Source organism: Danio rerio, chromosome 1 (genome assembly GCF_049306965.1).
Source record: "Danio rerio strain Tuebingen ecotype United States chromosome 1, GRCz12tu, whole genome shotgun sequence".
In the NCBI taxonomy this organism is placed as follows: domain Eukaryota; kingdom Metazoa; phylum Chordata; class Actinopteri; order Cypriniformes; family Danionidae; genus Danio; species Danio rerio.
Window position 1 is genome coordinate 35,605,666 of NC_133176.1, and position 27,003 is coordinate 35,632,668.

The 27,003-nt window shown below is 34.8% G+C and overlaps 2 protein-coding genes across 5 annotated transcripts in view; one reads left to right on the plus strand and one right to left on the minus strand.

Moving 5' to 3' along the window:
- LOC141385860 (uncharacterized) overlaps positions 1 to 27,003 on the minus strand; it is a 741,913-nt gene that overhangs the window by 528,904 nt on the left and 186,006 nt on the right. The window lies entirely within an intron of this gene.
- sts (steroid sulfatase (microsomal), isozyme S) overlaps positions 10,147 to 27,003 on the plus strand; it is a 28,164-nt gene continuing 11,307 nt past the window's right edge. For 2 of the 3 annotated variants that reach the window (XR_012407024.1, XM_005168397.6), the window contains exons 1-5: positions 10,147 to 10,238; positions 11,600 to 11,756; positions 12,109 to 12,230; positions 13,597 to 13,719; positions 24,242 to 24,656. Coding sequence is in view for 2 of the 3 variants with exons in the window: in XM_005168397.6 (XP_005168454.2) it covers positions 11,608 to 11,756; positions 12,109 to 12,230; positions 13,597 to 13,719; positions 24,242 to 24,656 (809 nt within the window). In the remaining variant the exon portion in view is untranslated. Of the gene's footprint in view, positions 10,239 to 11,599; positions 11,757 to 12,108; positions 12,231 to 13,596; positions 13,720 to 24,241; positions 24,657 to 24,893; positions 26,988 to 27,003 lie in introns of those variants that run through there. The other variant, XM_073952384.1, reaches the window with a different exon arrangement.

Sequence of the window (27,003 nt, forward strand, 5' to 3'; positions counted from 1 at the left end):
ATGAGTTGCAGCTGGAAGGGCATATGCTGGATAAGTTGGTGGTTCATTTCTCTGTGGCGACCCCGGATGAATAAAGGGACTAAGCTGAAAAAGAAAATGAATGAATAAATGAATGTTCATTTAATGTATGTTTGTCAGCTAACAAATATTATAATGTTTGTTCTAGAGTTGCCATGTAGCATTCCATTCGTTGACAACCATTTAAATATTATACAACATGTTTAGATTAAACATTTTTTGTGAATGCTACACTGAAAAAAATATTACTGCAAAATCGTTTATTTATATGGGTTGAATTTTAAGACACACACTAAATTTAGTCACGTTCAAATTTGTTTGTTTTAATTCAGCCCAAATAAATTGCTTACAACCAGTTAACAAAAAAGTAAATCCAAAGAATGCTTCTTTGAACATTTTTCAAAGTTTCCCTGTAATCAAAAATAAAATATTCTACACAATTCATTCGTTTTGTCCCAAGTTAACATAATCTTTTTTTTTTTTTTTTTACAAATTTAAGTTGGTTGAACATATAACAAATACGTTTTCACCACAAAAAAAGTAAACAAATCTTAAGAATTGTGTTGTTAATGCTAAGACAATGCATTGTAGCTGTTGTGGGGGAAGTAAGAATAAAAGAATGCAATTTTTAAATATATTCTATAAAATATTTTATGTTAAAAAAAAAAACATGTTTGTTTTTTATTTTTAAATAAAACAAAGCACCAAGATGCAACATTCTTCTAACATGAATGAAATGTAATACTCATACTGTAAAGTACTGTATGCAACGTGTGGTGCAGCATCCACATTCAAAAGAAAAAAACAACAACTTGAAAGCAAACATGTACGGTGCTTAAGAAAAAAATAAAATAAAAGTAAAAACAAGTTAAAAATGCAAGGATAAAAATGTCCTGAATAATGTTGAATAAAAAATCTCTGACTTAAGAACAAAAAATCAAGTTGAAGGGTACTGAGAAAAATGTACTTAAATTGAAGAGAATAATTAAACACATTCAGTTATATAATCAAAACATAAAAAAGAAAATCCCAACATGCTGCTAATTCAATAAAATCTAATAATACATTTTATTAAAGGATTAAGTGGTGTAAACTTTACAAGTATATCACTGAAATTGATATCATTGTACCCTGAGGTTCAATTGGACCATATTGCTTCAACAATAAGGACATGTTACTACAAGATTAGGGAGTATACAGTTCGACCACTTCTAAGAGGCCTTTTCTATGACACACTGTGAGCGTGGCTGTGAAGGAACTCTGTTAGATGCTTCTTTCTCTTTTATCTCCCTTAAGGCGTTCACTCATGTTTGACAAATTGTCTTTATTCAGTCATTACAAAAGTGTAGAATGTGGGCCTCAAGAAATGCACTGGGCTTTGTTCAGTCAAATTGGGAAAGAAAAACTAAGACTAAACAAAATGTGGGAAAAAAAACAACAACCAAGCTAACTGAACACATTTAATTAAACATGACTTTAATTTCCTAAAATATAAATATTGATTATTTGGAAGTTTGCATTTATCGTGCTATCTCTTACAAGCAGGTGCAGGTGTGTGTTTCACTGCACCCCTTTATGATAAGATCGACCACCAAGCATGAAAAGGTGAGTTCAGGACCCTAACATGATATACAATGGTCTGTTCCTCCTGGGTGGGCTGTGTGTGCTGGAGCGCGCCAACATGAGCCAGAGGGGTCGACCTGCTAAGACAAGAGCCTCAGGCTTTTGCTGATAGGAGACCCTCATGTGTTGAATGACAGTGACATGACCCTGTTTGGGAACTGCAAATCATTATCTGCATATCTGCTCTTTTTGAAAGAGAAAAAGGTGGATCACATTACTGACTTGGGTGTCGTTAAATGTCTGAAGAGAAAATTTATCACTATTTAGAGGGTTACATCAGTGTGACACTTTGTTCCTTTGAGTTTTTGATACCCTTCTGATGGTTACCTTTAGGTCATTTTTTGACCTGGTATTATGTTGCATTTTAGTCAGTCTGATCACATTTGATTGGACTACTTTTTCTTATGTGGTCGAATGAATCAGAACACCCACAAAAGAGCAGCAACTTGTTCTCTGGTGACTTATCATGAGATCATAACAGGATGTGTTGTGAGAATGTGCACCAAAACAAGAGACTCATACTTTACTGCTATCATGAGTATTGGCTGAAGTACCCTCCAGACTCACTAGAGGGCCCTCCATCTACACTATCTGACAAGTCTTGTCGCCTATCCAATTTTTAGGAACAACAAATAATAACTTAATTACTAGTTGATCATTTGGTATCAGAAGTGGCTTATATGAAAGGCAAATGCCTCTAGATTACGCTTATTTTACCAAAATAAAATATGATCATGCCAATCCTGGAGCATAAACATTTTTTAGGAACTTTGATGTGGAGGCTGAAGCATGATATGGAGTGCTATCCTGCTGAAAAATTTTCCCTCTCCTGTGGTTTGTAATATAATAGGCAGCACAAATGTCTTGATTACTCGGGCTGTTGATGTTGCCCCCCACTTTGCAGATCTCTCGCAAATATTGAATGTTAACCTAAACCATGATTTTTCTTTCACCAAACTTGACTGATTTCTCTAGGAATCTTGTGTCCATGCAGGTTCCAATACGGGGTTCCCTCTGCAGTATTTGTAATGATTGGGATGCAGTTCAACAGCTGATTAATCTGAAAAATCCTTCTGCCACATTTCCAAATGATCAACTAGAAGTCAAGTTAGTTGTTGTTCTTACAACTGGGATCGATGACAAGACTTTTGTCAGGTAGTGTATATGTACACTCCACCAGCCAGTAACCCAGACTACGCATAATGCTTTCCATCTCACAGCTGAAATAGTTTACCAATATTGAGGACATTACACACAGTTTTTAAGCACCACACTCACACACCTTCATTGTGGGATATTATATTTTGCACTGTGTCATGGTTGGCACATGTGGTTCTTGTTTTGATTCTCACACTTGTTCTTCTTTAATGATTGTTTGCTGCCTATCTATTGTATTCACCCTTTCTGGATGACCCTTTCTATTCTTGCATGCACCTGTCTTCATTCATTCATTTTCTTGTCGGCTTAGTCCCTTTATTAATCCGGGGTCGCCACAGCGGATTGACCGCCAACTTTTCCAGCACGTTTTTACACAGCGGATGCCCTTCCAGCCGCAACCCATCCCTGGGAAACATCAACACACACTCATAAACTACGGACAATTTAGCCTACTCAATTCACCTGTACCGTATGTCTTTGGACTGTGGGGGAAGCCAGAGCACCCGGAGGAAACCCACATGAACGCAGGGAGAACATGCAAAATCCACACAGAAACGCCAACTAAGCCGAGGCTCGAACCAGTGACCCAGCGACCTTATTGCTGTAAGACAACATCACTACCTACTGCTCCACTACGTCTGCCTGTCTAACCCTTCTTTATAATAAAGCTGATAGTGGAACTTCACCTCTGCTGCCGGACCCTCATCATTACAACTGCATTGAGGCAAAACACTTTTTCACTTTTTTCCCCATCCAAATTTTAGTTGCCATCTACAGTACATGCAAGCCTACACATGACCATGAGCGATTTCCCGCTGTTTATAAGCATTGTAGGGTAAGTTGCTTCAAAAAATGTAATTAATTACTATTTACAAATGACATTAAAATTGTTTATAAATTACTTGGTAACACTTTATAATAACCACACACTATGAATCATTTATTAAGCAATAGCATCTAGTGAATTCATTATTTGTTAAGCATTAACTCTACATTAATAAACACTTGTAAGCAGTTTAAAACTGCAGCTACAAATGCTCTATTCTTGGCTTATAACCACATGATGTGCTTAACTGTTTCACAAGTTTAGACTGGTTGATTTTTCATTATTTAATTATTGCGTTATTTACAAGCCATTTGTATTTAAGAGTAATTGGCGGTTTTTAAAATCATTCAGACTCTTAAGTTTAAATTTAAGTCAAACATTGCATTTGGGTAAAAAAAAAAAAAACATTTTAAAAACAAACATAGCATGGCTGCACGGTGGCGCAGTGGGTAGCATGTTCACCTCACAGTAAGAAGGTTGCTGGTTCAAGCCTTGGCTGGGACAGTTGGCATTTCTGTGTAGAGTTTGCATGTTCTCCCTGTGTTTCTTCCGGGTGCTCCGGTTTCCCCCACAAGTCCAAAGACATGTACAGGTGAATTGGGTAAGCTAAATTGCCTGTATGTGTGTGAATGAGTGTGTATGGATGTTTCCCAGTTATGGGTTGCAGCTGGAAGGGCATCTGCTGCTTAAAACATATGCTGGATAAGTTGGCGGGTCATTCTGCTGAGGCAATCCCAGATTAATAAAGGGACTAAGCCGAAAAGAAAATGAATGAATGAATAAATAAATGAATGAACAAACATAATAGATATTAAGGTAAATACAAATTATCAGACATAAACTATTTCAAAGAAATGACACCGTAACTCATATCATATATTGTCATTGGCTAATTTCTTATTCTATTCATTGTTTCTTAGCCTTAGGCACATGCAATTGTCTAACAAATGTACCCATCTGCAGTTGAAAATTATAATTATTCTGCAGAATATCTGAATAAAAACACAAATTACTCTGCTTCACTGAATTCATCCCACATATTTTCATGAACTAATGTCTGACTGATTCATTGTTCAACCGTCTTGATAAATTTAACTTCATTTAGAATTATTCTGCAAAATATATTTGTACTTTCCTTCGGCTTTGTTTCTGCTTTATCAAGGGTCGCCGGAGTGGAATAAACCACCCAAAATATATTTGTACAAAAATGAGAAAAGGAAAAAGCGCATACAAACTCTGCTTCTGTAAGATGAATTATATTGAACTGTTGAGTTTACTTGCAATATTTAACCCTTAAAGACCTAGAGGTATTTTGTGGGCACCTAATAGGCCTATATTATTATTTTTTTAAAAGCAGTTTTTATTTTTATTTTAGCAGTCAGCCTCAAGTGTCATATATCATTTTAAACAGGAGAACCTGAAGTTTCAATCTGTATCATTTAAAGGTCCAGTCTAAAAAATTTTTTGGTCCAAAAACATATGAACAGACAGAAAATATTCCAGAATTTTCCAGAAACGATTTTTAAAAAAGTGGCATTTTCTAGTTGTTACAAACAAAACCTTATGAAGTTTGTTTTTCTTTCTTTAGAAATACATGCTATGATGTTTTATACTTCCAAAATAAATTTTGTCTACATCCACCATTCCCTGAGCAAGTTATAGCAATTTATTTCAATGTTATTCCAAGGCGTTTTTCAATGGGGGAAAAATTGCATTTATTTACTGACAATGTATTTGCCCAAAAGTTTTGGGAATGAACTAAACAGAAAAAAAAATGTTACAAAATAACAGAACAGTGAAGCAATTTTGACTTTTTCCAAATAATATATTTTCAGTTACTATAAACAACACCACTTACAATGAACAAATAAAAAAATAAGAAAATAATAAATAATGCGTCAAAGTCCAAATAAACATGGTGCAAATCCTCAGTAAAAAAATAGATATAAATATTTACTATACTATAAATAGTTACATAACTAAACTAGATTCAATATGGACCATCCTTAGGTTTTATGTGCCAGCATGGACATGATTGTCTATGGATTTGGATATGGCTGTCTGCAATGCAGACAAACAGCCGCACCTTCATTTGCGTCTTTTGAAAAAAGCAAGAGCAGCACTTCGTCTTTGCTGTGTCACTGTTTTGTCATGTTTATGTGCAGATGTGCATGCAAAAGTACTTAGTATGAGAATTATTTCATGCAAAACTTTTTTTTTGCGTTTTATTTAGCCGCGCGTAAATGTATGCCTATCTCTCATTCCGTGTTGTTCAAAAAGCTCATTGTTGGTCCAGAAAGCGAAACCTATGCTTATTGGTTGAGAGATTGTGAGTTTGAACCAATCTGGGCATGGAGGAGGGACAATGCATCAATGTATCATTTCTGGTTTGTCCGGAGACACAGTGACGAGCGTTTCTTTGTCAAATCAGCATTGTCAAATTTTGATGACGTAACCGCACTGATTCCGGAGCCTCTGAAAGTCCGCGAATGTACTATGTTACAGCGTTGGAAAGCTGAGATTCTCTCCTTTATGCCAATCTTTGAATTGTATGAATCGGATCAGCGGATCAAAAGTTATTAAACATTTAAGAGCAATACTTATTTTTAGCCGCGGGCGGCTGTCTCGGTCTTTAAGGGTTAAGGCAAATACATTATATGATGGTAATTAATACATAAAAATAACAGTAAGCCTTATTTTAGTTTTTTTTTTTTTCACAGCAAGCCATGATACATTCAGTATTACTGTTACAGAAAATGATGTAAGGTGTAAAATAAGAGGGGAAGGGTCTTGACAAAACATAAGTGGTCACAAGAGAACATGCTAATATCAAGTGGAGACAGGCCTTCAGACAATACTGATCTTAACTTTGAAAATACATCTCAACTACAAGTCATCAGTGTACTATTAGCAGATGTTTTGCTTAATATCTGCTTACACTCTATTTTGATTTCTCCCCAACAGTCATTTATACTGAACTCTGCAAATATGCAACTTATTCTACCTGCAATCTAATCCTCTAATGTGAGTTAAGGAAGTTGCAAGGTTAAATATAGAGCAGCCAACAGAATGTCTAATGGGAAGCATCAAAATGTGTAACTGAATATCTGATGTAAAATGCGTAACCTGTCTTACAGCTTAATCCACTGTGATCCAGCCTTTGTGAGTTATTTTAAATAAGCATAGTTAGATTTCAGTTTTGCTTCATGGTTCTGATGCCCAGATCAGTTTGTTCAGTGATCCATAGCCATGCGGTGCTACAGTATTTTCAGTTTAATGAGTCTTAGAGATAGCATACAGGTACTATGTGTTATGAAATATGCATATAGTATGTACTTTACTGCTTATAAGCATAATAAATTAGAGAAACTTTGGGAAATGGCCAGCATTTACAAGACTAATGGCTAATAACAATGTTTTTGTGCATGTCAGAAAGCTGATACTGCCATCAACTGGTCAACATGTTACATTGACTGTTTGATGACTCAGTTTTCATGTATAAAACATCAATAAACAGTAAAATGGTTTAAGGACTTACATACTCTGAAACTTAAATAAATGTCCAGTACATACATAGTCGATATAAATGTCCAAATTTACAAACAAACTACCTTGTTTATCTATTTATCCACAAAACACCTTTCTAGAACTATCGTTCCTGTTTTTTGGCTGCTTAATGTTTATTTATTTATTTATTTTATTGAAAGCATAATTTGAAGCTCAACAAGGCTGCATTTAACTGATTTAAAAAAATAAAAATAAAATAAAATAATAATAATAGTAATTAATAATATTAATATATTATATACATTTACATATACATATGCTTATATATATATATATAAGTGCTCAGCATATATGAGTAAATACACCACCCACAAATCTCTCATTTAAATTGATAATTTATATAGGATGCTTAAAAATATTGTGAATACATTTGTTTATTCAGTACTGAAGCCAAATGTGGAACTAATCTAACAAAATAACTTACAATAATAGTTTAAAAATTAGTAGCCCAAATGTATATGTTAGGGAAAATATTAAATACAATTTTCAAAATTGCAAAAATCAAGAGAAACCAATAACAATTATAATTTAGCTGAAATTTTGTAGTTTTGCAATATTTTGAATGAATTTAAATGTATTATCTTTCCATTTCTAAAGATGTTCCATAACTAAAATATTGCTTTAATAAATAAATGTTTAATAAAACTGTTTTTTTTTTATGCTCCAATACGTATTACCCATATTCAATGTGAAATGGATAAAATATTCTTTGCAATAAATTCATTTTCAAAATCCGGTGTACCTATTTATGATGAGCATTGTATATCATGGAAAATAAAAATGTACAATTTAAATGCCACAATTGTACCATATAAATATGAACATTAAGTTCTAGCTTTGCAAGATCACACTAGTTTTATACTGTATGTATCAGTGATATTATAGTCTCCTTTTTGTTTATATAATTTATATATTTTGTTTAAAAATGTTTATATATAAATAAAGAAGAAACACAAAAATTAGAGAATATCATACCTTACGTTGCAACACAAAATAAAAATAACTGAAAAAACTGAACACGTATGATTACAGAATAAAGGTTCAAGTATGTACTAGGTGGACAATTCATTAACCAATGAGCAATGTATATAGCATATAGTATATAGCAATATAGCATGTGAGATACGTTAGAAAACATCAATGATGAGTTAATAATACATATCATGCACACTATATTCCTTTCATCTAATCAAAATAGCTGTTGGAAGAAATTAAAGTGCCACTATTAGACATCATCTTTTCCCCATACCTAAAATGTGTTGATCATTGTATTCTAGGAGTAGCTCTCCATGCATTTTCTTGAATAAAAGTATCCAACGACATCTTTAGCTCTCTGTGCGGTTGCGTTGAATAGTTTCTTTAGACTGCACCTCATGTAAGAGTATTTAGCATTATTGTTTTACCAAATGATCCCCAGCGGTCATTGTCTGTGAGATGCATGAGGCCCATGAAGGGAACACTTAACTTTAAGACACAGTAATGTTGTAAAACAATGTAATGTATGGTATCAACAAACTGCTCATGCACTTGTGTAAGGAAGCAAGCTATGGGAGGGGTGTTTTATAACTAGCATACACAATTAATCAGGGATTCATGTCAGACGGTAAAGGCAGCTGGCACGTTTATGGCCATAAGCCAGATTTGCATACAATCAAACCTGCGGAAATGGCCCTGGATGGGGTTTATGCTGTTTAGCATAGTTAGCGTTTCCATTTTGATGTACTATAGTGTGAAATGTGCTCCAATTCAACTGTTGGCAAGCATCTCACAGTGTAGTCTGAGCGTTTGAGCATGAAAATTAGCCAGCGACCCTCAGATGCTCCTGTGGCCTCCAAGTTTAACAGAAGAGTAATGCAGTTAATAAGACTGGATACTGCAGAATAAACGTTATTCTAAAATACGTGGGTGGGTGGATCTAGTCAATTTAATGGAAAAATACCACAGAGATAATGTGGAAAGAGAATGAATGAGAGCAAAAGAGCAGAACTGAGTAATATTAACTTAAATAAAAGTAATTAAAATAATATTTTGGGTGTATGGCTTTGCATACTTCACCATAAAATAAAAGTTGAGTTAACTTACATCCTTATCTATTTCAAAGATGCATGACTTTAATTGTTGGTGGAAAATGAAAGCAATAAACTGTTTTTTGGTGGCTCAAAATATAATATTTTAAATAATAATTACTTATCTACAACATTACTAATTTATTATTATTTAATATGATAGTACAATAGTAATTATGTCACAGGAACTGCTATAGCTAAGTTACCAGAAGAACAACTCCATGCTGCTTTTTGTATGAACTAGATCTGTGAATTGATATTGCATACTCTGCTCTTAGCCTAATATATATATATATATATATATATATATATATATATATATATATATATATATATATATATATATATATATATATATATATCAAATAAAAAATTGCACACAATGATGGAGACAAATCTCAAAGAGCAAATTCAGAGTGTGGGGTTTAAAAGTTAAAACTTAAATAAAAATTGTATGTTAATATGCAGCTAAATTGTTGGTTGTAAATGTTGTTTTGACGAGCTCATGGCATTGTCTGTCTCAAAACTGCTGTAGACAAAGACTATACACTATAATAATACTACATAGAGAACGGCTGCCTTATGTAATCAAGAGGTGGCGCTGTTTCCCTGAAAACCAACAATTTTAAACTCAGCGTGTGGGCTGCAGGCAAACTTACACAAAGGAGAAAGTCTCAAGTTAGCAGAGACCTCTTCATTGGAGAGAATAGGCTTCGTGAAAATGCACTTTTTACTATTTAGAGCAGACTCGTTTTGTATATTTCCGGGGATGATTGCGTCTAGAAAAAAAGGTATTTTGTCTGTTGACCAATCAATCTAACGTGCGTGAAGCACGTGGTTTTATCGCGCTCAACTTCCTTATATCATCAACCTGAATGTTTACTCTACACTAGACTAGAGCATGTTGAGCATTAACTGACATCTGCGGATAGATTTACGTTTCTGACAAGCCTAAGTGATCTATCCCGTCCAGGGTGCAGGTAGGCATTCGTAATAGTTCAGCTTTTAAATATTTATATATTCAAAAACGGGGTGATACATTGAATGTTATTGCGTGGAAGAGCGACCATTGCACTACAGTACACTAGTTTGATAGGCACAATACTGTACAAGGTTTTCAGAGCCTTCACCAGAGTTACTGTTTATACATCATTTTCGATAATTTCCATAATTTATTTATTTATTTTTTTTGCTAATCAAAACAAATCAAATAAAATAAAATATGAAATAAAAAAATGAAAACAAAGTAAAAATATTTGAAAAATCACATAAAATAAAAACAGGTAACACTAACATTTTTGAATAGTATAATTTAAACATAAATTAACAAATTAGTTAAAAAAATTCAGTGCTGGTTGAAAATATATAATACGTGACACTGGACAACAAAACTAGTCAGGTGTCATTTTTTTTGGAAATTTAGATTCATACATCACTGTAAGCATAACAAATACATTTCTAGCCTAATTGATGTAAGGTTTGTGTTATGGTAGGACAACTTTTTGAAAATCTGGAATCTGAGGGCTAAAAAAAATTTTGAGAATTAAGTTAAGAATTAAATTAACAAAAATGCTAATTATATGTATAATAATTTGTTATATAAGTTTTTAATATTTGCAGTTGGACATGTACAAAATTTCCGCATAGAATATTATATTTACTTAATATTGTAATTATTTTTGCCTTAAAAGGAACATTTTGACCCATTCATTTCCACATATACCTGTGCAACATAAGATTGTTTTCGTGATCCACAGTCACATATCAAATGAAACGTTAATACAAAACAATAGTGAACAAAACAAATGCGATTGTTGGCTAATTAAAATAAATTAAATAAAAGTTCAAATGGTATAATTACTTAAACTAATAATTAAACTAATATGAAATGAAAATAAGTTTTTGTGGGGGAAAACAAAGATGATGAAAACAAGTAACACAGTTATTACTTTATTTAAAGTAAAACATTTAATTAATTTAAAAAAATAAATGTAAGTTAAAAATGTGGAAAACAAAAATGAAAGCTAATGCAATTTGTCATTAAAGCACCCAGTGAGTTTTCACTGGTGATTAAATGACTGTTGACAGTTTACCTTTTTGACCCCTCTCTCTCTCTCTCTCTCTCTCTCTCTCTCTCTCTCTCTCTCTCTCTCTCTCTCTCTCTCTCTCTCTCTCCCCCTCTCTCTCTCTCTCTCTCTCTCTCTCTCTGTGTGTGTGTGTGTGTGTGTGTGTGTGTATATATATATACCCATGGTTTTTTTTTTTCAGTTTAAATGTTGAAGGACACCACATGTTCTTTGTCCATCTATTTTTCGTTTTTATTGCCTTCTTTCACTTTCAGGCTGTACAATGAAATCCTTTCAATGGATTCCCTGCACTTTCTGTCTGCTGCTCTATACTGCTGATGCCGGCAGTGGTACAAAACCTAATTTTGTCTTTATGATGGTGGACGATTTAGGAATTGGAGACCTTGGATGCTATGGAAACACAACTCTCAGGTTTATTCATTAAAATACAAACAAAATATCAATTAATTTCCTTTTTAACTTTTTATTTCTTATTCTGAGGCCTGACAGAAAATCCACATGACTGCTTATAGCCAGCAGTATGTGTTCATCATGTGAAATAATGTACAGTAAGGCCCTCAGTGTCAGTTAGATCCCAGAGCATTAAATGTTGCTGTGTAAGATTGATTTAAGATCAGTGGATTTGATATGGAAGGGATTTTCCTTTTGCTTGGTTCATATAAGGCTATGTTTTAAAGATGAAAAAAGATATATAACATAGAGGAATAGACTTTTATCTCACAGGCACAATGAGGTTTTGTTTTGTTGTTGTCCTGACCTGCAGGACGCCCAACATTGACAGACTGGCTCTGGAAGGGGTGAAACTGACCCAACACATTGCTGCTGCGCCACTCTGCACTCCCAGCAGGGCAGCCTTTCTCACAGGCAGATATCCCGTCCGATCAGGTAATTTGTTTAACACTGTTGAGATTTGTGTTTCTAAACATTATTGTTTATATGAGCAATTCCTTTTTAAATGGCAAAACAAAAACAGCATAATAGCAATATTATATAAAGTTATACTGTAAAAATGATGGCAATTTTAATAGAGACAGATTTTTAACAGAGAAAAGCATTAGTCAATAGAATAAATTTAAAATATTTTAAAGGAAAATAGTCAATAGAATTTTCATAAACATAAAATAGTGTTATTGCATTACTAAATATGCAATATTTGTTATGTTCCTGTTTTGCATTTTGAGTGCTGTGATTGCATTTTGTGATTTGCTTTCTGCTTTTAGTGGTTCCCATTGCCAGGGTTATATATATATATATATATATATATATATATATATATATATATATATATATATATATATACTTTAGGTTGGTTTAACAATGAATTAATTAAATTTGTGGTACTAGTAGGTCAAATTACTTTAAGTTCGTTAAGTACTTTAGTCAGTTATCTTTAACATGCACTGAAAACAAATATTCATTGGATTTACTAAACAGTTTTATGGGCTAAATTTAAACAAACAAATTAAAATTAACTTACTTAACTTTATTTGTTTTAATTCAACCCATATACTTTCCTTGCAACCAGTTACTTCAAAGAAAAGTTGTAAATCCAATGAATCATATACTTTTTAAGTCTACAAACATGTGAAAATGTTAGGAAAACCTACACAATTTCTGATTTTCCATATCAGGGCATGCAAAAATTATCTGATAATTAGCAATAAAACCTCAGGTGAACAACAACATAAAAGTAAGTTAGTCACAACTTACTAAAATACCATGTGCAACACAGATCAGAATGTCTGTTCATCAGCTAATGTTGTAGCAGTTTGTTGGTCTGGAGCTGCAAGCCCATCCCGTAGCTAAAACTTAGCCAAAAGTGGGTCATGCAACAAGACAATGCCAAGCACACCAGCAAATCTACAACGGAACCACTGGGGAGAAAAATGGTGTTGCAATAGTTCAGTCCAAAGCTGATCCTTTCCTTGCTTTGGCAATACTGGGCAGAAAGCAAAAAAAAAAAAAAAAAGAAAGAAAGAAAGAAAGAAAACTCACCAGAATGAACTGAGAGACTGATGAGATTATACAGAAATTGATTAAAGTAATTGCTACGAAAACTGGATCTGCTACAGGCATCCGAATCAGTGGGTGTCCTAAGTTTCGCTTTACTTCTGTTAGTAAATACTGACACTTTTATGATGTTGTTCATCTGAGTATTTACTTTCTAAATTGTAAGATCAATACAATATTTTAGCAATGATTTTTTTAGTTCATGTGCAGCATAATTTATTTATTTTTTTTAATGCTAAAGGTATGGCAGCACATGGCCATATGGGAGTGTTTCTCTTTTCTGCATCGTCAGGAGGTCTTCCACAAGAGGAAATCACCTTTGCCAAGGCTGTCAAGGTGCAAGGTTATTCCACCGCTGTAATTGGTATGTTACTTGTTTAACCCTGGTTATCTGTTAACAGAGTCCGGTACAGTATGTCACTGTGGGAAATGCCTCAGGCGTGACCGACCACAGTAGCACACTTGATAGTATGTGTGGTGACTGACCGACAGGTTACAGCGGTGACAAGAGAGCCTCACCTGCTGTCCCTGCTGTCACCTGTCAGACCATGATTCTTAGTATATCTCCTCTTCATTCTGACTGCGGGAAGGGAAGTGTGCTGATAACTGTTATCCAAGAATTGGACACAGTTATCCTTAAAGGCATAGTTCACCCAAAAAATGAGAACCAACTTACCATTTACTCACACTCAAGAGGTTCCAAACCTTTCTTTTTGTCTGTTTAAGACAGAAAGTATTTTGAAGAATGCTGGGAACTGGTAGCCCATGACGCCTAAAAATAATAATAATATGGAAGTCAATTCCCAATATTTTTCAGAATATATACAGTGCCTATAGAAAATCATCTTATTCCTGTTAAAATATTACTCACAATACTTCAAGTTGTAGAAAGTTGTAGAAAGACTGCAAAAAGGCTACAAAAAACATTTCAAAGGCTGGTAAAGTTATTTGGAATGTGATTTGATTTCAGACTGCATGTATAACCAATGCAGTAATTATTTCAAAGGGCTATGATGACTTTTCTTTAGGCAATGCGTATAGTATGAATAATGTTATACAAATAATAAATGTGATTAAAAATCATGTTTTAAAACATCAGACCTACTCAGAATGGTTCAGTGATAAACAGGATCCTGACTGAATGCATTCATGTCCAAATTGACTTGGTGCTTACACAGAATCTTTCTAATTATATACAGTTAAAATTAAACTAAGAATTCAGAATGATTTCTTAAGCCTCCCTCTAGTTACAAGCTCACATTTTTATAATTTAGTGTCAATAGTGTTTGAGCCATTAGACAGAACATCCATCCATCATTCTATCAAATGCTTATCTTCTGTAAGGTGACTGGGACTATGGATATGCTGAAGCCAATATATTGGGTAGCAGAAGGGGAAACCCTAAATGGGTGGCCAGTACATTACAGAGCTGGAAAAAGTAATCTAGCAATTTTTTTGCAATAATTATTAAATATATATATATTCCAAATAACAACAATTACTCTTTAAAAACTTTTATATTTAATTGAAACATTTATTTTTCAAAATCACATCCCAAAAAATATTACACTTGGATCACACTATACACTATGGGGGGGGGTGCCAGCACCTATTAATGTGGGAGCGAGAGATTGAGTCGTGCACTCGAGTAAATTATGATGACGATTTTTATGCGTTCACTAGAGGGAATAATATGATTAACATTAGCTCCATAGCTAACTATCAGGCATTTGTAGAGTTAATGCTTTTCAGTAAAATATAAACAAATAAAATGGAGAGGGTGCTTTTTAAAACTAATGACGGTGAATGAATGAAAGCCAAACCGGTGAGCCGTCTGACAAAAAAGTGCCCTTCTGAATCAAATCAGCTGGATTCCCACTTACTTTAAAGGCTACTGACTAGGTTGACATGGACATGAAAAAAAAAAAAACTTCCGCATTTCGCAATGTGTTTGTGTGTGGTAATTTACTGACAGCCACGTTTGTGGATCTTGTCACAAAATGCGTAATGACACTAATATATGCATAATCCACGTCCTAATTTCTGTTTAGTTTAATTATTACTTTAGTCGGATTAAGGTAATCAAAAATCGCTGTTTACTCGGTAGACTCTTGATCAGATTATTGTCTTAATCATATTAAAATCGTATTAAAGTATTGTTGCCCGTGTAAACATACTGAATGTTCGACTCAACCACACCGTCAGGACACTGCGAACTTGGCTTTGTGAAGCAGCATTTTCTGTATGTATGTACATCAAAAGCAAGTATGCTATGTTTTATGCTTCTTGACAGTTGAAGATGATTTACGGTTAGTCATGTCAGGAATCCGACCACAGATTAGCATGTTGTCCTCACAGACAAAGGCTCAGCCATCACACTGAATCAGGTAAGTGTAGCGCATATTCAGTGGTGTTCGATTTGCTACTTGTATTTAACGCTTCAAAATCGCCTGGACCAGCAATCAGAAGAAGGGATTAGACTCAGAGCACAAAAAAAAAAAAAGTAGAATATGTAGAATATGTAGTATACTAATATGTGTTAGTATACTTTATCAATCACACAGTTTAAACTAAACTTAAATAAACCAGTCACTGAAAATTTGATAAATTGTCCAATAATAATTCACTCAGATACTTAAAATTTTCAGTAAGTGCAGAAATAACAAAAATATAAATACAAGTAATTTGAATAGTAAGACCACAAATTAAAGAAAAAGATGTCAAAAGTTAAATGCAAAGTTCAGGTAATTCAATAAAGACATAGTTCCATCAAACTCAAAGTCCAGTGTTCCGTTCGGGCTTAGATACAAAAAAGTCCGGGCTCTTATGGTCCAGTTCAGTTTGCAAGAAAGAAGAAAAAATATAGCAGTGTTCCTCAAAGATGAAAAAGATGAACATTTAAATCCAAAAAAAAAAAAGTAAAAAAATATATATGTGTAATCCACAAACGTCCAGGTAGCAAAACTTGGAAAAATATAAATCAAATATTGGATCCTACCAGATTTGATGACTGACCTCTTTTTGTCTCTATCACCAGTCACAAAAGGATGGGGTGGCTCGCCATATATACACACACACACACACACACATATATACACACACACATATACACACACACACACACATATATATATATATATATATATGTGTGTGTGTGTGTGTGTGTGTGTGTGTGTGTGTGTGTATATATATATATATATATATATATATATATATATATATATATATATATATATATATATATATATRTGTATATATATATATATATATATATATATATATATATATATATATATATATACATATATATGAAGAGTTTCTGAATGTTTTTATGAGAAAAAATAATATACATATCTTGTAAAGAATCAGAACTTGCGGACAAGAAATGTAGATGATAATGAAAGGAAGAAAAAAGGAAAAACAGCTTTCTGAGGAAATAAATATTAAAGTCTAATACATTTGTCAGGTCTCTCAATTTTGTCAGTTGTTGAGTCTCAAAATGTCAAGTATTACTGTTATTTTCTCACAGTATTAAATAAATATCAAGTTAACTTGTTAATAATTGCTGAATTTTTAAGCCGTGTACATCTATTGAGCTTGCGCTCTCTCATTCAAGTTCAATCGCATTCTGTCTGTCTGTGCGCACATTCAACATGGATGGAGCTAACCTCCGGACTTTCAAGTCTCTCATGAGTTTTATAATTTTTCTTCTTATTTTTTTATTTGCAGAGCAAATTTCTATTTCTTCCTAAGTATTTTCGTAAAAATCGTAAGATAAATTAATCACTTATGTAAAGCTATTTATTGATCTATTGATCTACCTTGATAAGGTATTTATGTTTCAACGTTATTAATGCTACGCACTTTAAACGCAGCAAGTAATATGTGAATGATGTTTGCGTATGCATTATAATTTTGGCTCGAGGGAGGGGTGCATGGGGGCATGTGAGTGAAATTGGACAAACTTAAGGGGGCGTGTGTCCTAAAAGTTTGAAAACCCCTGTGCACTTTGGCAAGGAACAGACACTTTTGTAAAATAAAAAGAAAGAGCAGTAGTGGTAAAATGTTTAACAAATGGATGCAAAATTGCTTCATTCATTCAATTGTAGTTTTTATTGTCCATTTTTTTTTTAATCTGCCTATTTTTCATGACATACCACTGGATGAATAGTTGGCAGCTAAAGAATTGGTGGCTTACCTCAGGGACAAATGCACAAGCAGGAGTGACTACTTTTCATTTGTAGAAAATCTGGTTCAAAAGGGGACAGGTACAGAGTGTTCTGAACCTCAATGATTTTAGAGTTGTTGTTGTTGTTGTTTTTTTTTAATGATGTATGTCCTTCAAAAAATTACATACCTGTATCTCTCTCACACTTTAGTTGCCAGATGATTAGTGTTGAACATAATGACTGTAAATGTGCACTCCTTCATTCACCTGCCAAACTGTGCAGCTGTGGGGAGTGGGTGCCCACCTGCTAATTTAGGCCCATGTGTGCCACTGCTGTGGTGTTTCTGATCTGACCAGAACATTTTTTTTTCAGAAAAAGTCTGCTGTGATTCAAAACCAAAAACAGTTCAAATAATTTGTATGTGTCCATTGAAATTAAGGAGAACATAAGTCTTTTTCTGTAATGTTCTCAGCACAATTCTCAGTTCTCCATTATCATTTCCATCCTAACAAGAAGTTAATATTTTCAAAGTTCGCAAAAAAAATCCCAAATGCAAATTATCAGGATTTCCATCAGGTTGTTAGAGAAGCTGACTGTAGTATTTTAACCTAGCAACCAACAGTAAACAAGGCAAGCATAATGGAGACTGCTGATTAGTCATGTGGGTGTGATGTTCAGGATGTCAGAGTTTATTCAACAAATGTGTTTCCCACCATGGCCGGGAAGTGCAAAACAACATTACAAAAAGTCAAACACTTTTACGAAGCTCGAGACAAATTTACATTTTGAAGAACATTTTTACACAATTACATAGAAAAAAACAATTTGACCAAAGACAAAACATATTTACATTTTAGAAAAGAAATTAACAAGACGCAAAACACATTTACCAGTAACATATTATTGTAATTAATAATTAAGTCATAAATCATTGTAAAACGCATTTACAATGACAGATTCCTTACGGAAAGGGAATGTATGCGGAATGTACTTGTGTGTGACTTTGTTGACACAGGTTAACACGAGTCCAAAGGCACAGGTTACCATGAATCTACAACTATAAAAATTATGGTTTGACCCACTGCGATAAAACATCCTTTTGTCTTTTAGAGCTATTCTGAGAAAATACCAGCGCCCACAACAGTTCTGCAACCAAAGCACATCATATGTTGACTGAAAATATCGAAACCGACCGCAATATATATTCCTGAATAGATCAGTTAGGTAAGTCGATTGATACTTGAGCTGAACCTTTTGACACTGAGTTCGAATCCCGTTGATGACACATAAATTATAATTGTTTCTTCACACTAATATTGGTTATATACTGTTCTGCCACACAAATATTAAAATTAATAATGTTTACTATGACACTGACACCATGTTATAAGAATATTTATTTGGTATGGGCATGTTTTGTTGCTCTAAAATAGTGACGAATCTGCCAATCTGCAAACATGAAATGTTCACATCTGGAAAGGGTTACCAGTTAGCACAGTCACCAGTTAAACCGTAACACCGGCTTCGATCAGTTTACTTTTAGAGTCCTTTAGCAGATGTTTACACAGTGTAGACTTGATGTCATGTCCACAATTACAGCGTACAAGTGGCCCTCGTTATTCAATTATTGAACACATTGATGCAGTATGTTTGATGTTTCCGTCTGGTCCGCATCCTTTAGAAACTCCAAACACCAACCACACGTAAAGCAAACCTGCTTTAAGCGGATTATGTGTTTGCCACAAAACTGGCAAAACAACCCTCAACCACAGTCCATTTTCGGTCACCATAAACTTTATTTAAGCCCTGTACTCCACAACACAAATTTACCATGCTCATCACCAACGACAGCAACACTTTTGCCCACGTCGCTTCCGGTGTGTGGTGCATTCACTTTCCGTAAAGAATCTGTCATTGTAAATTTGTTTCAGGACTGATACAAGTGTGTTGCATCTTGTTAACTTATTTTTTAAAATGTAAATTTGTTTCGTCCTTGGTATAAATGTTTTTTAAAATGTCAATTTGTCTCGACCTTTGTAAAAGTGTTTCGCACTATGTAATGTTGTTTTGCACTTTCCGGCCACTGTAGTTTCTATCTTATTATTTGCATGAACCCTTTTTCAAAAAAGTTTAAAAGCACCTCAAGTGAGCTTAATCAATACATTTTTTTACTTTTTTTTTTTTTTGTAAATTGTGTATTGTTCAAATTTACTATATTAAATAAAATTTGCAAAAAAAAATAAAATAAAATAAAACTGTAAAAACTTGCAAATTGTAACTCTTTTGGTCTTCCCAAAAGGGAAGACCACCAACAATCAAGAAAGCACAATTATATGGGGTCATTACTTTACAATCAAAAAAAGTAAAGTGGTTATAATGGATGTAAACGGGGCAAAGCTTTCGTTACCAACATAATGAAAATGTAGCAAATTTGTTCAGTGTATTGCTGAGTTTTTGTAAAAATTCCAAAGTATTTCCCAGAATATGTCAAAATAAGAATTGTCAAGAAAAATCTTTCCACTGGGCGAAACACGGAGGAAATTTTGTCTAAATTAAGACTCAAAATCACCCCAGAGGGGATGAAAACATCCCCAACAGCATCCCCAACGCCCCATTCACACGGAGCATCAGCTTCAACGCTTCCTATTCAATTTGAATGGGTGACGTCAGGCGTTGCAGAACTGCATTGTGGATCCGTCGGCGCCGCTTCAGTGGTGTTGCTCGCTGCAAAGGTTGGGACTTGCTCAACTTTTCAATCGCCGATGGAAGCGTCAGCCAATCAGATCGCTGTATGCAAATACACCAGCTCAGACAGTGGCCTATTGCTAACTACTTTCATTGGCTCATGCTGCTATGACGATCGCGCCAGCCCCAACTTCAGACACACTTTCTGTCAAGCGTTGACGCTGAAGCCTCGTGTGAATGGGGTGTTAAGGGTTAAGGATTTTTATAAGATTTGTCATTTTCATCACTCGCTTCTCATGTAATACTTTAAAATCTGCATTAACATAGACAAATGGAATCCCAGCTATAGATTTCATTCCCTGAATCTGACTTTAACTAGTTTCCAGTTTTTGAGAGGTCTTGCTTGCAAGCTGGGAATCTGATCGGTCAGTTGATGTGAAAGTGGGAACACAAATACTGTGTTGCTGTCTGGTGCAGAAACCCTGTCATTAGCTGTAACCACAAGAGAATAGCAGCCCATGTCCAAGCCATTAGGCCCAACAGACTAGGGGCCATTCTGAAGGAATCTGCTAGTGCCTTCCTCGTACTGAGAGGGAGTGCAGAGAAACAGATTGTCTAAATAAGCAGACACTCTCAAACCAGCATTTCTCAAAACGCCTGTAACACCCAAGGGGCTAGAGGAGCCCGAAAGTATGTTTGATGTGAGTTTGTTGTTTCAGACAAACCTGGGAAATTTGTAGTTTGCAGGTAAATGTTTATAGAAAAAAAAATGTGTTTAGGAAAAAAAATTTTCATGAGAAAAAAATATGTCAAGATAAAACTTTGCAAGTGTGACCGTTTATGTATCGTGACATGCATTGAAATAAAGTGAAACTGATACACGTTCCTAAATGCATGTTTAGATTTGAAGATATGACATAAAAAGATGTCATATCTTCAAGTCTATATTATTTTGTTTTTGCTGCAAGAACAGCAAAAACAAATAAGCAGACCAACAGACTTTATTTTAATTGTAGATTTGTGTGATAATATAAGTATACTAATATGTAACATGTCATATCTTTGTGTGTCAAAATTTTTTTTTAAATAAAGCTTTGGTTTCCTACAGCATAGGTCTCAAACTCAATTCCAAGAAGGCTGCAGCTCTGCACAGTTTTGCTCCAACCCTAATCTAACACAACTGATCCAACTATCACGGTGTTCAAGACTACTTACTAGTAGCTGATCTAACTAATCAAGGTGTTCCAAGACCAATCCAACTAATCAAGGTGTTCAGGACTACCCGCTAGTAGCTGATCCAACTAATCAATAGCTGCGTCCCAAATGGCACACTATACACTATGTACTAATGCACTATGTACTTATGCACTTACACACTCAACAGGATAGTATATGTATGTAGTGTCGTCCCAAGTGGCACACTAATGTTTTTTTACTGAGCGGAAATTCAAACCGTTTCCCTAATGACCTTTGACGGTTGCCAAATCCGTAAAATAAACGACCGAATTATCAGATAATACCTGCCGTTAGTATAACCGCATTCATCATCGGGAGGCGCTATAATCACTCTAGTAGAAGAATTTTGCTTTTGCCATCCAAAATAAATAAAGTTATCCAACATGTGCGCCCGATAGCTCCGCCTCTTCTGCTGCGTAAGCAGACCTGCGGTTGTTGAGTGCGTGAAGTGTCTAACATTACAAACTTCATTTTACTGGCTGAATGAGTGCATCATCAGGGTAGTTAAAGTGCACTTATTATTTTTAGAGTTTTCAGTGTGAACACACTACTTACACTATTTATACTACAAAATGGCATAGAAAAGTGCATAAGTATGCAATTTGGGATGCAGGGAATGTATTCAAAACTACTCGCTAATAGCTGATCCAACTAATCAAGGTGTTCAGGACTACTCGCAAGTAGCTGATCCAACTAATCGAATTGTGCAGGACTACTCGCTAGTAGCTGATCCAATTATTTAGGTGTTCAGGACTACTCACTACTTGCTGATCCAACTAATCAGGGTGTTCAGGACTACTCGCAAGTAGCTGATCCAACTAATCAAGTTGTTCAAGACCACTCACTAATACCTGATCCAACTAATCAAGGTATTCAGGAATGCTTGCTAGTAGCTGATCCAAGTAATCAAGTTATTCAAGACTACTCCCTAGTAGCTGATCCAACTTATCAATTTGTTCAGGACTACTTACTAGTAGCTGATCCAACTAATCAAAGGGTTCAAGACTACTCACTAGTAGCTGATCCAACTAATCAAGCTGCCCAGGACTACTTACTAGTAGCTGAACCAACCAATCAAGGTGTTCAGGACAACTCGCGAGTAGCTGATCCAACTAATCAAGGTGCCCAGGACTACTTGCTAGTAACTGATCCAACTAATCAAGGTGTTCAGGACAACTCGCTAGTAGCTGATCCAACTAATCAAGGTGTTCAAGACTACTCGCTAGTAGCTAATCCAACTAATCAAGGTTTTTAAGATTACTGTCTAGTAGCTGTTCTAACTAATCAAGATGTTCAAGACTACTTACTAGTAGCTGATCCAACCAATCAAGGTGTTCAAGACTACTCTCTAGTAGCTGATCCAACTAATCGAAGTGTTCAAGACTGCTCCCTAGTAGCTGATCTACTAATCAAATTGTTCAAGACTACTCCCTTGTAGCTGATCCAACTTATCAATGTGTTCAGGACTACTTACTAGTAGCTGATCCAACTAATCAAAGTGTTCAAGACTACTCACTAGTAGCTGATCCAACTAATCAAGGTGCCCAGGACTACTCGCTAGTAGCTGATCCAATTAATCAAGGTGTTCAGGACAACTCGCTAGTAGCTAATCCAACTAATCAAGGTATTCAGGAATACTCGCTAGTAGCTAATCCAAGTAATCAAGTTGTTCAAGACTACTCCCTTGTAGCTGATCCAACTTATCAATGTGTTCAGGACTACTTACTAGTAGCTGATCCAACTATTCAAAGTGTTCAAGACTACTCACTAGTGGCTGATCCAACTAATCAAGGTGCCCAGGACTACTCGCTAGTAGCTGATCCAATTAATCAAGGTGTTCAGGACAACTCGCTAGTAGCTAATCCAACTAATCAAGGTGCTCAAGACTACTCTCTAGTAGCTAATCCAACTAATCAAGGTGTTCAAGATTACTTGCTAGTAGCTGATCCAACTAATCAAGGTGCTCAGGACTACTCGGTAGTAGCTGATCCAATTAATCAAGGTGTTCAGGACAACTCGCTAGTAGCTAATCCAACTAATCAAGGTGCTCAAGACTACTCTCTAGTAGCTAATCCAACTAATCAAGGTGTTCAAGATTACTCGTTAGTAGCTGATCCAACTAATTAAGGTGTTTAAGACTACTCACTAGTCTTGAACACCTTGATTAGATGGATCAGCTGTGTTTGATTAGGATTGTAGCAAAACTGTGCAGACCTGTGGCCCTCCAGAAAATGAGTTTGAGACCTACAGTATGTCGTACAGTATGCCTTCCACACCAGATTAGAATATGCATTTACTACAAGCAGTACAACACATCTCGCAGTAAACACAGTTCCTGACCAGATGCAGAGGAATAGACAAACAAAGTTGAATTTATAGTTTTGTCTTACACAAAATTATTTTTGGAACTTTGTATGATTATAGTTGAATCACTGAAGTCATATTGATTGTTTTAATGCTGTCTTTTGGTAGTCGCACACCAGATGCGCCATGCTGTGCCACACATATGACAGTTGGCAGTTGGATGCATGTTTGTAATCAATATAATGTTATTTGATATAAAGCTATGCTAACTCACTTCCGAGTTTTTACATACAAATTGACGTCATAGTTCCTCCAATCTATTCTTTTTCTAAAGTAATCTTCACAGAAAACAAAAGAAAAATGTGTGTGGTCTAGAGTGAGCCATTTCCCATATGATATCAAACTGCTTTTTGCTCACTTTAAAGTGATGTTATGCCAGCCATGAATTGCTGAATATTATGAACACCTTTTTTTTTTTTTTTTTTTTTTTAGGGAAATGGCACCTTGGTCTTAACTGTGAAGACAGTTCTGACCACTGCCACCATCCAAACTCACATGGCTTCGACTACTTCTATGGTACCATTATGACGCACCTTCGGGACTGCCAGCCTGGACATGGCTCTGTCTTGTATAACGTTTATAGTCACATCCCATTCAAGCCCCTTAGTATCGGTTTAGTTTCCCTAGTAGTACTCCATATTAGAGGGATGCTAACTGTGAGCAGGAGGGTATTTTTCAGTTTTCTGATCCTGGTAGGGCTCGTGCTGAGTCTCTTTCGTTTGTTAGTATACACATTCCCCAATCTAAATTGCTTTGTCATGAGAGGAACGGAAATTGTGGAACAACCATATATCTCAGAAAACCTCACACAAAGGATGACCAGTGAAGCCATAGAGTTTCTGGAAAGGTATGTGTCCAGTTTTTATATTAATGTCAAAGTACAAAAAGCATTTTGCATGAACTCAGTATGAGCTTAACAAATTCAGAAGCTGAATTAATATCAAGGGAAATTATCAGTCCAATTCGAAAGGTCTGCATCGAAATTGAAGGTCTTACTCCAGCCTCTGCATGTTAATTTGATTAACCCTCTGATGGTAGAGTTCACCCAAAAAATAAATTTCTGTCATTATGTACTCCTTTTCAGACCAAACCTGTATTGCTCTCTTTTCTCTGTGGTATCCACAAGGAGACGTTATGAAGAATCAAAGGAATCGGGGTGCTCTATGAATTTGGCCTGGAAGACAATTTTTTTTTTCAAATGGCAAAAAATAACCATCTAAAAGTATGAGAAATAAATGAATGGTTTAAGGAGATACAGACTAGTAACAAGTCAAATTGTCTACCATTGCAGTAAGACTCAAAACTTTGTAAGATATCTTGAAATAAGAAAAAGAAAGTAAAAATATAACTTAATACAAGCAGTGCGTTTAATCTAATTACCTTAAAACTAGGTGGTTAATTGCTTTTTAAATGGTTTACTTTTCTTTCTTTGTGTGAAAATATATTAAAACTAGAGCTATTAAACAGAATAATTCCTACTTTTCTGATTTAAAATGAGCCAAAGCATTTAAATTTTAATTACTGCATGAATTAAATTAAAATCCCCTACATTGTATGCATTTTGGCTTATTTTATTAAAATAAAATAAAGATTGTCAACACAATCTCATGGCAATTCTTAACTTTTTCATTTAGTGGCTAATTCGTATGAATTCTAATTCATTTAGTACAATTTGCTTATTCACCAATGACGGTTGGGTTTAGGGGTGGGGTTAGGTGCCATGCCTCCTTTTTTAAATCATACAATTTCATACGACTGAATTAGCCACTAAACTGGAAAAACGTAAAATACTTACGTTTTCTCGTGAGATCAGGCTGAGATTGTGGGTAAACCACCTTTTTTTAAACATTACTTACCAAATAGGACAAAAAGATAAGCAAACAATCTATCTTTTTTTAACAGTGTGATATTAAAACATTTCCACAGGATCACCTTTCCATCTAGTTTTAATAGTTAACAGTAATCAAACTTAACTTGCTGTTCTGGCTCCAGCTCCAAGCTTAATGTTATAACAAAGAGAAAGAGTGAAGTACAGCAGGATAGATGGATGCTGGAAGAATTATTGCTAGTATGGCTTGATAACTGCTGCTTATATGACACTTGAAATGATGATTGACAGGACTGAGTAAGCAGGCTTCTCGCGTACCTGTATTTGGAACATAATTTAAAACACTAGGCTTCATACACTTGCCAACAGTAAAAATTGTTGTTGAGAAAAACTGGGCATTATGCACTACAAGACAGAGAATCAGACACTGCCAGAATTTTAAGTTGTTTTGGCAGTGTGTGATAGTTTGTTGCTAGGAAACATGTGACAGAAGAAAACAACATTTTCTAAAATGGTCATAAATTATTAAAAACGTTTGAAATGCCAGGAATCACAGTATTTCCATCATTCTATTGACAGGTTTCAGTGAAAACTGCCCCTTATCTACAGGCTTTTGCCAATGTTGAATAATCCAGACTGCAAATCAGAGCAATAGCACTGTTGTCTATTCTAGGCTTAAGGCTTTTAAACCTTGACAAGGACACAAAGGAACTATACATGTTTAATAGTGAATAATGACCACACTTCATTGCATGACTCCAGTAGATTTGAAATAGATTTTAAAATCATATGGACCACACTATAATGGTGCTTTGTGTCATTTTTAAAGTTTGAAAGCATCAGTTCTGAATCATTGTGTGGAAAATTATGACAAGTACAATTCTTCGAAATTTGTGCTCCTACAAGATATATGGAAGACATAAAGCGATAAAATTATGACAGAATTTTTATTTCTTTGGCGAACTGCTCTTTAATCATCCTGAAACTAATAGTTCACCCCAAAATGGAAAATCAATGTCATCTGGAAACTGGCATTTGACTGCTATAGTATTTGTTATTCCTACTATAGTCAATGGTTACAGCATTCCAACATTCTTTTGTCTTCAACAAAGCAAAAACAAAACAAAACTCAAACTGGCTCAAGAGGGTGAGTAAATAATGACAGAATTTTATTTAATTGCACCTTCCCTTCTCCCAAATCTTATATTTATCACAAGTTATATAATTGCTGATAATTCTAGAGTCAAAATGCTTTAAATGAGAATTCTCTCATTGTAGTGTTGTATGTATTATAGGGGACTGTAAAAATGTCATCAATAAAGCCTTATGAAAACTCACATAAAAGCAAATCCCTCTCAGCCAGACT